The 13971-nt window shown below is 38.7% G+C and overlaps 1 protein-coding gene across 1 annotated transcript; it reads right to left on the bottom strand.

The window, feature by feature from the left end:
• Positions 1-12965: 12965 nt before the first annotated feature.
• Positions 12966-13718, bottom strand: LOC128868263 (uncharacterized). The gene has a single exon (XM_054110142.1). The coding sequence runs from the start codon at positions 13716-13718 to the stop codon at positions 13050-13052; it is 669 nt and encodes a 222-aa protein (XP_053966117.1). The 3' UTR covers positions 12966-13049.
• Between the last annotated feature and the right edge of the window lie 253 nt (positions 13719-13971).

The raw sequence follows: 13971 nt of genomic DNA, 5'->3' as shown, positions 1-13971 counted from the left end.
TGCCACTGGTTTGATTTTTTTATAATCTTATATATATATATGAATTTTAGTGTTTGAGAAACAAAAATAAAGTATTTATTTTTAAATAAATATCTAAGGAATATTTTAACAGCAAAAATAAAAGTTAAACTGCATGCGCAAACAAAATGCTGCCAATGACTGTAAAGGGTGGGCCAATTATAAAATAAAATTATTATATCTCCTACAACTTTCTTTTCATTTAATCAGCAGAAGAGAAAGAGTGGAGAAACAATATAATTTTTCCAACTTAATAAATCGTACGATATTGTTTCTTCCGGGGTAAACTTATTTAGACTTCGGGCTGGTCAATACCTAGCTCACGCGTACCCCAATTGTGGGCCTTTGAAACTTTCCGCAACTGAAATAATGGCGTCAGCACGCTGGTATTCATGATGACCTAGTTTCAAGTCAGGTCAATTTCATTTTAGTAGGTCATTGCGCCTTTTCATTGGGGAGCATTTCAGCGCACAACCAAATATGCTACACTGCTTTGCTTTCTCACATTAGCTCGCTCTCGAACGGCAGTTCGGGAGCTACCCGGAAGTTGTAAATTGCTTGGACCGTACGCAGAAGAATCGTCATTTCCAATTGAATGCCGGTCAGGTCTATTTCCCACTTGCGTAGACTTCTACACATAGAACCATCTATGGATGAAGAATATCATTGCACAAAATATTCAGAGGGAAGAGAGCCACGATTAGCGGGAAAAAAAATTAAAAAAACCGAAGTTAGATGCTTGTCAATACCTCCAGAGCACTTCAGAAGATATGACAACTGTGTACATCATATAACTGTATCTGGCAAATGGCCTCGGTATTGATCTCACCCAACGATTCTCTAAGGGGCAAGTGGCAAGGCTACCTTAGTCGAATGAGGTTATACGTGACTAACATTCGGTGCGTCCAGATTACAAAGTGCTTGATGGGAATTAAGCATCAAATTAAAGAAAAATGGTTTCTCATTGCGATCACCGCTCGTTAGGGAATAATCAACCTGCGAATGCCCTTTTACTATGAGATGGCTTCTCATAGAAGAACCATCAGCTATTCAAAGACAGTATAAATCTGTATGAGAACATCTCGACGCAAACCACAATTTGAAAGAGAAACTCTGCCAAACACCAACGAAAAATGTACGGGCCACTAATATTTTAATATATATTTATGGACAGAATTACCATCGAATTAGAACTTTATAAAAAAAAATTTTTTTCAAGCTACATTTTTCTGAATTTTTTATCTACAGAGTTATCTACTGCCTTTTTTCGGAACAACTAGCAAGTTTTAGCACTCAGGCAACATTAAATTCATTATACTGCGGACTCCCCATAGGGCTAATATTTAAAAAAAATATGTATAGATATATATTTCTACAAAAGCAGAGTTGCCACCAGCGCAGTAATTTTTTTTTTAACAAAAAAATTAATACGCTCAGGCTGTACTGCCTTTGAGCTTACAGATTTTTAATAAAATTTTAATTCGCCTATGGCAAATCCAGTAAACATGTGAATAAATGCAAGTAAGGTCTCATTCGCGGCCAAATAGTAAAACTTGTGCAAAAATAAAGCATTTCCTAGTGAAATATTGTATTTGTTCGTTTTGTTAAATAAAAGACTGACTGCTTGGCAAGCCTGTCTAAAACTATCACTATCTTTAGAATAAAGTTTTGTAAAAAGTATCTGCAACGATATATATAAATTAATTAATAACATAGGATATATGCGCTTATTATACTCATAAATATATACAAGGTGGCGCCAAATAAATTTTTATTAAATAAAAAATAAATTTCAAATGATGGGAATCTTTATTTTTACCATCAGGTACTCCATAGAGCAGTCTTTTATTTAACAAAACGAACAAATATTTCACTAAACAATTTTTTATTTTTGAAAAAAATTCCCTATTTGGTCACGCATGAGACTTAAATTATATTTACTCACTTTTTCACTAGTAGGGTTGCCGTAGGTGAATTAAAATTGCATTCAAATTAATTAGCTCAAAGGCAAACGTCAAGCGTATACATTTTTTTTGTTTCAAAAATTTTACTTTGCTGATCTACAACTCTGTTTATGTACAAATAAATATATATAAACATTTTTTGTATAAAATATTAGTCCGACGAAATCCCTCTAGATACAAAATTCAAAAAAATTTATCAAACTTTATAATTTTTTTTTAATTTTAATTTGATGGCAATTTTTACTGGTTAAATTTTTTGGTTTCTAAAATTTTACTTTGCGATAGCAACGCAGCTTATATACAAATCTACACACATATTTTTTTTCTATAAAATTTTAGTCCGATGGTAACCCTGTAGATAAAAAATTCTGAAAAATGTAGCTTTAAAATAATTTTTTTTATCAAATTTTAACTCGATGGTAACCCTGCTCCTAAATCTACATTAAAATATAATTGGCGCGTATATTCTTCACTGGTGCTGGAGATTTTAGTTGCAGTTTGCTTGTTTTTTATTTCATAAAATTTTACTTTGGTGATAGCAAATCAGCATAAGTACACATATATAACTATAAATTTTGTGTATAAAATTTTAGTCCGACTGCAACTCTGTAGATAGAAAAGGTAGAAAAAACGTAAATTTATTTTCTTTTCAATTTTAATCCGATGGTAACCCCGTCTTCAAATATACATTTAAAAATAATTGGTCTTAACTTTCTTCGCTGGTATTTAGCAGAGTTTCTCCTTCAATTTGTGCTGTGTGTCGTCATGTTGCCATAAATATAAAGAGAACCATAGCTTTGCGCCTACTCCAAACGGTTTGGCTTGTCTAGTTCACAAATGTCAAATATTAAGGACGTACGACGTCATTTGCAAAAAATACAAATCTTCGAGTAGGGTGATTAATTTTGGGCCACTCCACCCTATGTTTGTACTCTCCAAAGCACCTTCGACCAAAGCACTAAGTTACAAGCCCTTGAAAAGGCTACTTAGTGCACTAAGAGAAAATCAACGTCTTTTAGCACTGATCCTGTTCTTTTAACTTGCATAACTACGTATTTTTCTGATAGCTCTTGTCGGCATATTTAGTTTATATGAAGACCAGCTTGCTACAAGCCAGCCTGTGACGTAGATGAGATACTTTTTTCATATCAGAAGTTCATACTAGCAAAGCTATGATACTTTCCTTTACTAATCTACTAATATTATTCAGCCTTAACACATACCTTTACGAAATTTGAGCAAATTATATTTCCATTTGTTCACCCTGTCATTTTTACGATGCAGCAGTGGCAATAAAAGCAAACGAAATGCACAGAAATAAATATAAAAAAAAATTACCACAAAATACTACTTCAAAATAGCCATAACCAGAAATTAAATAAACAAAAATTTCTGTTTAGTTTTATTACCCAATTTCCTTATGTTACACAACGTTCTATGCCAATTTAGTTTCAACCACAAAAATAGACAGCGAAAGACTGAAATTTTGATAAGCCAAGGAAAGTAAGCAGTAATTTTGTCTACCTTGCCAATTTTATAAGATAAATAAGGAAAACTTTGCACACTTGTGTATATTTGTATGTAATAATCGTATTTGTGCAAATGTGTGGCCTTTATGTGTAGGTACGAGCGTGTGTGCCAGCACTTGTACGTGCTTAAACGAGCAAATGTGCCCTTAAAATCCAATATCGGCCAGTGACTGCAATGAACTACTGTTCTCAACTCACTTTGAACGAAGAAATAAAAATGAAATCTTCTCTTACACAGCATTACAGCGCACGAAATGCAAATATATATACACTCATATATATATGCATATAATACAATATTTGCCCACATTCGAGCATATTCTATTTTATTTAAGTGCTTACATTTAGCATCCCATATATATTTATATAATATGTACATATGTGTGTACATCAGTCTGCCTGCATTTGCTTTAATCTTGTATGCGCTTACTACACATGACCACAGAAAAACACCGAAATTCGAAAATCCACAAAAACCGCATTCGTAAGACTGGGATTTCTTTTGCGGTCGCCTACACATCACACAACACACCAGCGCACACATACTCGCGCATGCAAATATGTACATCTGCTCACATACATATATGTTCATACAATTTTCCATTTCCTGCGAACACAAAATTTGTTGAAATTATGTACATATGTACATGCATACCTATGGATATTGTACAATGTTTGCTCTCTTCCACTTTCTCGCCTCCAGGTCCATTGCGCGTTACGTATACGCCCTGTCGTACAGCTATGGCATACGCGTCGTACAATATGACATGCGTTCTCGTTGGCTATCAAGCACTGTCGGCTAAATTGGTGTGCACATGCAGTCATACACTTCCTTCCGGATTTCTTAAACTGTTATTGCTGTTGATATTAGAACAGTTATTTTCACCCTCCTTCGCCCTTTCGACTGATATTGCCTTTCTGCTGTTGCTTTCCTTGCTTTTGTTCACTCCATCGTCAGATTTTCGGGATTATGAGGCTAACAAATAACTAAGGCAATGCCTTCGGTCACGGTTTGAAGAATACAGTGGCATTGATTGGTATAAAGAAAACAATGGGGTAATTTAAGATATTTTCAGTGCAATTTTCGGTGTGCCGATTACTCAATAGTCAGCTGAGTACCTACTAAGTGGTACGTAAACTGTGAAATAACAAAATTGTACTACCAAATAACTGCCTTGCGATGAGTATCGAGTCTGATTGTTTTCTTTTAAACTCTTGTCCACCTCGAGAAAAATTTTACATTTCGGGATATAAGGAACAAATGGAGGGACAGTACAGTTTTAAGCCGACTCCCAACGGCAGACATTTTTCATGAGGAGCTTTTCCATGAAAGAAGTACACTCGAAAGTTTGCCATTGCCTGCAGAGGGGCGACTGCTATTACCGATGATAGCTCATACAGTTCTTCATAATTTATGCTGCGGTTTTTTTTTAAAATTCGAAAGTGTTTTCTCTATAATAAACAATGTTTAAAAATTTGCTTTATTGATTTCTATTGTTATCCCTTCTAAAAACAGTTTTTCTTTTAGCGCATTTTTGGCGATGCTGGACGTATGTGACCCCTTAATGCCTGTATTCTGTAGGCTCTGCACAGTTGATGTTGTTGGTACAGATTGACATGAACAATACAAAGCCACAAATCGTACAGTCCTAGCTGATGGCTTCAAAATTACGAAGCAAGGATAGCTTGAACATTTCATTTCTGAACTTTGCACCCCTAGTATATAAAAGCCTTCAATTTATGGACTTTCATAAAGAGATATGCTGAGGAGGCAGTATGCTAATGTTACACTGAAAATTATAAAACATAACTTAAGTGTTTTGGTACAAAAGCAGTACTTATTTTACTATGGGTGGCTGATCACAAGGGTCTAGAATAATTGGAGGTGTGCACTTCAACGTAAAGTTGCCTTGTGCTCTTGTCTCAGAAAAAAACCTCTAAGTGGAATGAAATTCAGTCTGGCCAGGATTACTTTGCCCAACAACCGGTTTAAACTAATAGTTCTCCTCATTGGAACATCGAATCTAACTTCTTATGGTGGCTGAATCTTTCAGTCAGCAATGACTGGCAAGCATCGCTAGGATGTAGGGCAACTATGTAAGTTGAATACAATCGCAGAAGGCCTGACAAGGCACGTGTCCTATTTTAGCAAACTGCAAACTGTAGACAACTTTTGAGATTGCAGCTGACTGCTAATTTCCAATTACGATTCAATTGCGCTCAGCATGCATATCAACCCATTTGAATTGTGTGCCTTGGTGAAGAAAACGAGGCGAGCACTTGGAATACTTGCTTTTACTTGTTTTTGTTTTCTTCAACAACACTTTTTGTACAAGCATTTCCTGCATGTCTTACAAGTGAACAACAAATGGCTCAAAAGCTACAATAAACCAGTCTTACATACATACATATATATATATATAGTTGTGTATATCCTTGAATGTGTGTATGTATATGTGGCTTTTGTATATTAAGTGGTTTGCGGTGATGCTCTGATGTGTATGTGGTATGCATGGGTGATTACTTTAAGTTTTGCCTAAGTGTCTTATATTCCTTGCTTTTGTCTTTATCCAAGTGAAATGTAAATATTTAGCATCAGTCTAGTGTCTTAATTTTCAAACGAATTTTTACGGCAAAAATTTCAAGATTTTAATTATTTACTTTGGTTCAATGAAAATTTAAGCGAATGTATTATTGGGGATTAAAGCTTTCAGCTAATACAGAAAAAACTCTTAGACAGTAGTTAAGTCTCTGAAAACATATGTCTTAGTAATATATAATTTTATTAATTTAATTTTTAAATATCTTTTTTAATTCACATCTACAATTTTTCTCTTTTTGGGGTTTCTTAAAAAATAATATTTGTAATTTTTAAATAAAAGGCAATATTTAATTATTTTTGAGATGACGCCTTGGAAAATATTAATCCTTAAAAAAATATGCTAAAATGTTTTTTTAGGAAATCGGTTTTTAAATTAAAAAAAAACACAAGTTAAATTAAAAAAAAACTTGTTACATAATATTTTAGTCAATGGAAGAATAACTCTTACAAACATTTACATTCGTATGCTTTTCATTTTTTAACTTTTTTCAATTAATTATTTAAAATTTTTAAATAATTTTATTCTAATTTTTTTTAGTTTAAGTTTTGAGAAAAGTTTTTAGAAAATATTTTAGCTTATGTCAGCATAACTCTAGCAAACGGTTAATGACTAACAATATTTTTTGTAACTTTTTTAAAAAGCAATAATTATTAATCTTTAAATTTTTTAGTAAGTTTTGTTTTTTGGTTTACTTTTTATAAAAATTTAAAAACTATTTCAAAATGAAGGATAATTCTTAAACAAGTTAAAAAAATATTTTTCAGAAAAATAATTTTCAAATAAAAAAATTTTTTTTTTTTAAAATTTATGTATATTTTGTACAAAAAAAAATTGTTGGTTTTTGTTTTGATTTTCTTGAGAAATTAATTCCTTGAGCTTTTAAATATTTTTTTTTTTTTTTATAATTTTGAAGAACACATTTTTAGGAAAAAGTCTGAGATTTGCAATGAAAGGCATTAATAAAATGTTTCGAAAAAAAACCAAAATTAAAAACAATGTATTTCAATACAAATTTTGCATATATTAGATCCGTCTATAGATCCTATACCAGAATAGTTCTCACCTTTAGAAATTTAGGAGGGATAAGCCTGAAATTAGGCATAGTGTCTAAAAATTGTAGTAAAGCCTGGGCAGCTTTAACTTAACTTCTTTCCTGCTCAAAGCTTTGGAAAAAATAATTGATCAATACTATACTTTCTCAGGGATTCGACTCTGCATTTTCTCTCTCTCCATATGCTTACCAGTCAGGCAAGTCGCCTGAAACTGCCAAACTTAGCCCTACGACCAAGATCGAAAAGGCGTTACCTGGTAAGAAAATTGCACTCTGTACATCGGTGGACATTACGGGTGCATTCGACAATGCTTCTTTCAACTCTATTGAAGAAGGTACGTTTAGGGAGGAAATAGATACACAAACGTGGGTTCTCAATAGGAATAGAACAACAATTTTTGAAACTGGACCAAAAATATTATGTGTCAAGTCAACCAAAAGATGCCCCTAAGGACGCATTTTATCAGCGCTTCTTTGGCTATTAATTATCGACGACCTTCTCTAGACTCTCGATGATCTCGGATTCGAAGTTCAGGGCTTTGCTGAGGATCTAGTCATCATAGTTAGAGGCAAATTTGACTCTACTATAACTGATCGCATGTAACTAGCTTTCAACATTACATAAAACCGGTGTCGGGAGAAAGGACTTGCGATAAATATGAACAAACCATGTGTGGTACCCTTCACCCGAAGAAGGAAATTAAATTTAGAGACCTTTAAACTAGGGGACGCCGACTTAACTCTATCTGGGGATATGAAATATCTGAGAGTAAACCTTGATAAAACCTTGAGCTGGAAAAATCACTTATCGTACATATGCCAAAAGCTTTACGGTAAAACAAGGGGTTTGCGGCCAAAGATAATGGCATGGTCTTATAAGACAATAATAGTGCCAATGATCACCCATGCCTCTCAGGTGTGGTGGCCAAAAGCAGACCAAACTAAGACTGAGATAACACTTAACAAGGAATGGCTTGCCTGAGCGTAACGATAGCAATATGATCCTGCCACACAGCGGTTTTAGGAAGGGTCACTGGACTCATTCCGCTCTATCTCGCAGCCAACGGGTCGGCAGTCAGTGCAGCCCTAAGGCTTCCCAATTCATTCCATCTCAAAGAAGCTAAGCTTACAGGCCATGTAAAAATTCTGGGTTCAATCCTGAACTCTCCGTGCCTGACAGTCTATGACAAGATGGAAAGGCCGCTAGAATTCTCCAAGCAATTCAAAGTGATTATTAGTGACCGCTCAGTGTGCAGAAAAAAAGAAATATCCTGAAATAACAGGGCGCATAGGTGTGGCTTACTGATGGCTCCAAAATGGAAGACGGTAGTGCAGGGGCAGGAATTGTCGAACCACATTTCAAAAAGGCAATTTCAACGGGAAAAACCACTTTCATTTTCCATGCGGAGGTCCACGCCTTAGAGCTGTGTGCCAGAGAATGTCTCCGGAGAGGCACGCGCGGTGTCAATATTAACTTTCTCTCTGACAGTCAAGCAGCTCTAAAATCGCTGGATAGCAATCAAGGTTTGCCTGGGAATGTTTTAAACCCTTCAAAACCTTAGCATCACTTTGAAACTTTGTTACCTTGATGTGATTTCCGGGACATGAGGAGCACGAAGAGAATGAAATTGTGGACACTTTAGTGAAAAAAGGGGGCCAACACTCCCTTCATAGGTCCTGAACGTTTCTGTAGGGTAAATAACAGCTTCAAAAGGGTCTTTCTACGTAAGCACGAACAACTGGAAAGCCCAATCGGGCATGCGGCAATCGAAAAGACTCATTGATCCAGAACGTATAAAGGTAGAGGCAATCATTAACGGCCCCAGAAAAGACATGCTCAACACTGACTAACTACTAACAGGACATTGTGAACTCAATTACCAAAAAATTGGTATGGCAGAAAATGACTACTGTAGACTCTGTAAAGAGACACAAGAAACAACAGAAATATTTACCAGGGATCCAAACCTCCTTGTAGAAATTAAGCCTACAGCAGTTTTAGGATTTATTAACAGCCTAAAACTGTTTGAGTAGGTTATATGGCTGCACAATAGATCTTTTTAGGTCGCAGTGCATAAACAGCCAATCATAATAATAATAGAAATTTATACACAAAACTCTTTTTTTGGGACTTTTTTTTTAATTTTTAATTTATCCTTAGTTTCTCTTTTTATATTCACTCTCTTCTACTTCCACTCGACTATAACAAAAATAGTTGCTCCCATTTACGCTGTTACAGCTGTCGCTGACTACATTTTAATATGCTTTGCATTCTTATTACTTATCGCCGAAGAGGGACAACAGAGCAAATCAGAGCGGCAAAAATAATAGAAAAACAAGTGGAATGCAATTTCAGCACATGCGTGCAATGGATATAGAATTTCATATATATAACGAAATATATAAATAAATGAATATATGTAAATATTTTTGTGTATTAAACTGAAATTAGGCAAGTGGATACTCCTCTCTTCTTTTCTTGCGAAGGCAGGGCACATGAACGCTTTTTCATTACAACTTGACCCAAGTGTTTTTTTTTTTTTTTTTTTTTTTTTTTTTTTTTTTTTTTATGAGGAGGAAGCATCGAAAGCCTTACCCCGTCAGTGTGGGACTTTAACCCGAACTAAACCTCCTACCGTCAAAGTACCGATCCCCCCGGTACTACCGTCAAGTATTTCGTCGGGAGGCGGTTTGAGCGTTGCACTCAACGTCAGTTACTGTTCTGATGCAATATGTCACAAGCTGCATCTGCCTATTACCACCACTGTTAGGTCATATCAGAAGACAACCACCCCTGTCGGATCTATACGCCCCCTCCCCCCATGTCCCTGTTCGTTACCATAGAAAAGCTAGTTTCTAATAGTGGTATCGTCAGTTTACCTGTGTTTTCATCTCTGGATAGGTGTGCTGCTTCACGTTCTTATTTGACGTTCGCGCATCCTCCTTGCCTGCTCGCTATTTCGAAGTTGCTGCATTATTTCAGCAGCCATGTTTTGGACTTTGCTCCAATTGTCCTGGCTCATCAACATCAGTGGCACTAAATTCTCGGGCGTGATGCTGCTGCCAAGGTTGCCTTCTAGTTTAGCCCTTACTCTTCTGAAGCGGGGACACGTGAAAAGCACATGTTCTGCGTCCTCCTCAACTGCTGGTGTGCACTGCTCGCAGTATGGACTTTCTTCGTGTCCAAAGCGGTGAAGGTACGCTTTAAAGCAACCATGGCCACTTAGGATTTGGCAGACATAGAAGTCTACTTCTCCGTGCTTTCTCTGGAGCCAAGCTTCAACGTTGGGGATGAGACGGTGGGTCCACCTGCCTTTATTTGCACTGTCCCATCGCGTCTGCCATTGGTCCACGCAGCGGTGGTTTATTGATTTTCTCAGTGCCAGCTGATCGCATTGGGCTTGGTTGTTCCTCATACGTCTCATTTCATACATCTCCTGCGCTATCAAGTCGAGTGGGCATAGACCGGCTATGATGAGCGCCGCATCCTCTGAGACTGTCCTGAAGGCAGAGCAGACTCTAAGAGCACACAAGCGGTACGTGGAGTTACTACTTCGTACGTATGAAGCGTGTTGGAATGCATCGCGCCAAACTGTCGCGCCATATAAAAGGATAGACCTCACTACTCCAGCCAGGACCTGTCTTGCCTGCTGCCTTGGTCCTCCAATGTTCGCCATTATTCTAGCCAGGGCTGCTGTCGCAGTCGCAGCTTTGTTGCTAGCGTATTCCAAGTGGTATCGGAAGCTAATTCGGTGGTCTACCAAGACGCCTAAGTATTTTATGTATGGCTTTGACTCGATAATGCTGTCCCCAACTCTAATCTTGACCTTTTCAACTCTCTTTCGGCTGCTGATGAGTACGGCTTCTGTTTTATGCGTAGCTAGCTTTAAACCATTCGCGCCTAGCCATCTTTGAGCCGCGCCTATAGCTTGTTGTGCGATATTTACAATTTCCGCGAGCGTTTTCGCGGTTACAACGATTGATATATCGTCCGCGAAGCCAACGAATGTTGCTCTCTTGTGTACCTTTAGTCGCAAAATGCCGTCGTACATAATGTTCCACAGGAGGGGCCCTAGAACGGATCCTTGTGGCACACCAGCTGTGACCTGGTAGTCAACAATTCCGCTGTCGCTGCCGTAACGTAACACCCTATCAGACAGGTAGCTGGATATGATACGCTGTAGATAGGTAGGCACTTGCATCGCGCGGAGGGCGTGTAGTATGTCTATCCATCTGGCACTGTTGAACGCATTTTTGACATCTAATGTTATTACTAGGCAATATTCTTTTGCACCACCTAACCATCGCTTGCCTTCAATTGCCTTTTCCGCAATTACTTTTACGGCCTCTATCGCGTCTGTGGTAGATCGCTTCCTCCTAAAGCCAAACTGGTAGCTTGACAGCTGTCCGTCTACATATATTTCCAGCCGGTTTTTAATCACAAGCTCAAACAACTTACCAATGGAGTCCAGCATACACAGTGGACGGTATTCATTTGGAGCGCAAGCACCTGGTTTTTTTGGTACAAGTACCAATTTTTGTAGTTTCCAGATATTTGGAAAGACGCCTTCTTGCAGGTACACATTAAAAATTCTCGCAAACAAGCACGGGTTTTGCAGCACGGCTTTTTTCAACGCAATGTTTGGAATTCCATCTGGCCCAGGCGCTTTTCGAGACGATAATTTGCTACTTAGTTTGAGCACTTCGGCTACATTTACCGCCGGGATGTTGGTGGCTGGTTCGCTATCTATCTTTCTCACAAAGTCAGGCTGCGGAGGGAAGAGTTCTCGTACAATCTGGTCCAAGAGAATTGGGCATGTTGGTTGTACCGTCTGTTTCATCTTGTTCCGCACTATTTTATAGGCTGAGCCCCATGGGTTATTATTGATGTCGTCACATAGCTCTTTGAACATATTGCGCTTGCTATCGCGAATGGCCAGTTTAAGCGCTTTACGCTTATTTTTGTAGTTGAGCCTGAGTTCTACAGTGTTGGTTGCATTCCGTGAGCGCTGACATAGCCTTCTGGCCCGATTGCATTGTGCTCGCAACTCCGCAATCTCGTCGTTCCACCAGTATGCTGGCTTACGTGTTTGGTGTCTTCCTTGTCGGACCATAGCGGTATCGCATGCTTTGGTGATGGCTGACCTTATCTCCAACGCTGCAGTTTCAACCGTGCATATTACCTCGGTGTTGTCGAAGGCTATCTCAAAGAGCTTCTCGTCGAAGCTTTTCGCTTTCCACCCATTTTGCCGTTTGTAGGGTATCGTGCCTACTTGAGCTTTTTCGATGGCAATGACTATTGCCTTATGATCGCTATGTGTGTAGCAGTCGCTGAGGTACCATCTTGTAGCTCTACTTAGTCCCCTGCTTATGAAAGAAAGGTCTATGATGGAACCAGTACCATTTTTGCTAAATGTGTTCTCCGTACCACTGTTGAGTAGAACAAAATCAAGCGCTGCTAGTGCATTTAAAAGCTCCCTGCCTTTCGGGTTTGTTCTCTTACATCCCCACTCTGCTGCCCACGCATTGAAGTCACCTGCTATGAGTGCCGCGCTTCTTTGCTTAGCGTCATTAACCAGTTCGTCCATGATACTGGCAAAGGTACACAAATCTGTACTGGGTGGTATGTAACAGCTGTATATGTGTATATTATCTATTTTGGCACGCACATAGCCGGTTGTTGCAACTGGTTTCCCCAGATGGGTTGGGTTACTCCCGCAGCTCCATATGGCACACTTGCCATTTACGTTGCTGGCCCATGACGCCTCGTGCCTGTTTCTATATTGCTCGCTAAGTATAGCAACATCGATGCCCAGTTCGTATACTGTTTGGGTAAGCAGGCTTTGCGCTGCTTCGCAGTGGTTGAGGTTAAGTTGCAAGACCTTCATACTTTCTTCTGTTGGGCTGCTCTCTGGAATGCGGGGCATGTTCGCCCTCCCGACACATGGTTAGTGTCACTTTCGCCGTGCTGTAGACATAGCGCACACCTCGGCGTATTTACGCAGTTTTTAACCTTATGGTCTTGCCCTCCACATCTGAAGCACTGAGTAGTGCGGTCATCTTCGCTCTTGCAGTTCCTTGCCAGGTGGCCAAAATCGTGGCATTTGTAGCACCTTGTTATAGCTGCCTTTTCCCTAATGCGGCAGTAGACCCAGCCAATACGTATTTTGGATAGGCTTATCAGCTTTTGGGCGGATGCCGGTGGTAGGCTGATGGTGCATGTCTGCGTGCCACCGTATGCTGTATGCATTGCTCGAATGACTGATAGCGTAACTTTTCCCTCCGGGAGGCTATTTTTTATCGCCTCTAACACTTCTTCTCTGGACGTCACTTCATCAATATCCTTTATTTGTAAGGCCGTTTCTTGGGTTAGTGAGCGAACCTGTGCACTTTCGCCAAGGACACATTCTATTGCTGTCTTGAGCTTTTCAGTAGCTGGGTCAGCTTGCCGCTTTAGTTCGAATAATAATTCGTCCTTCGCCGTCTTTCTAATGCCCTTTACTATATGGCTCAGTTCCTTGAGGTCAGGTTGCGATTTAATTTTTTTTAACATTTCCGCGTATGAAAGTTCACCGACTTTCTTCAGGACCAATGCGTCAGGTTTCGTTGGTATTTTTTGAGTGGTTTTGGTCTTACGTTTGACCACTGTTGACCAGCCTTAACGTGATTGGATGCCCTCCACGCCTAGGGGCGCATTCATGTCTATCGCTGCCACGCTTTGCTTCTTTACAGCATCCCCCTCTTTTGGTTGGTTGGTGCAGTGTTGTTGCTCTTTGGGCCTGGCCTCTATTGCTCCTCTCGGCGAT

This window comes from Anastrepha ludens, chromosome 6 (assembly GCF_028408465.1).
Source record: "Anastrepha ludens isolate Willacy chromosome 6, idAnaLude1.1, whole genome shotgun sequence".
NCBI classification, from domain to species: Eukaryota; Metazoa; Arthropoda; class Insecta; order Diptera; family Tephritidae; genus Anastrepha; species Anastrepha ludens.
The sequence above is the reverse complement of the archived record's forward strand: the minus strand, read 5'-3'. Positions and strand labels throughout refer to the sequence as shown.

Bases quoted from the DNA above. Each gene is read 5' to 3' on its own strand.
- LOC128868263 (XM_054110142.1), bottom strand. From the start codon at position 13,718: ATGTTAAAAAAAATTAAATCGCAACCTGACCTCAAGGAACTGAGCCAT.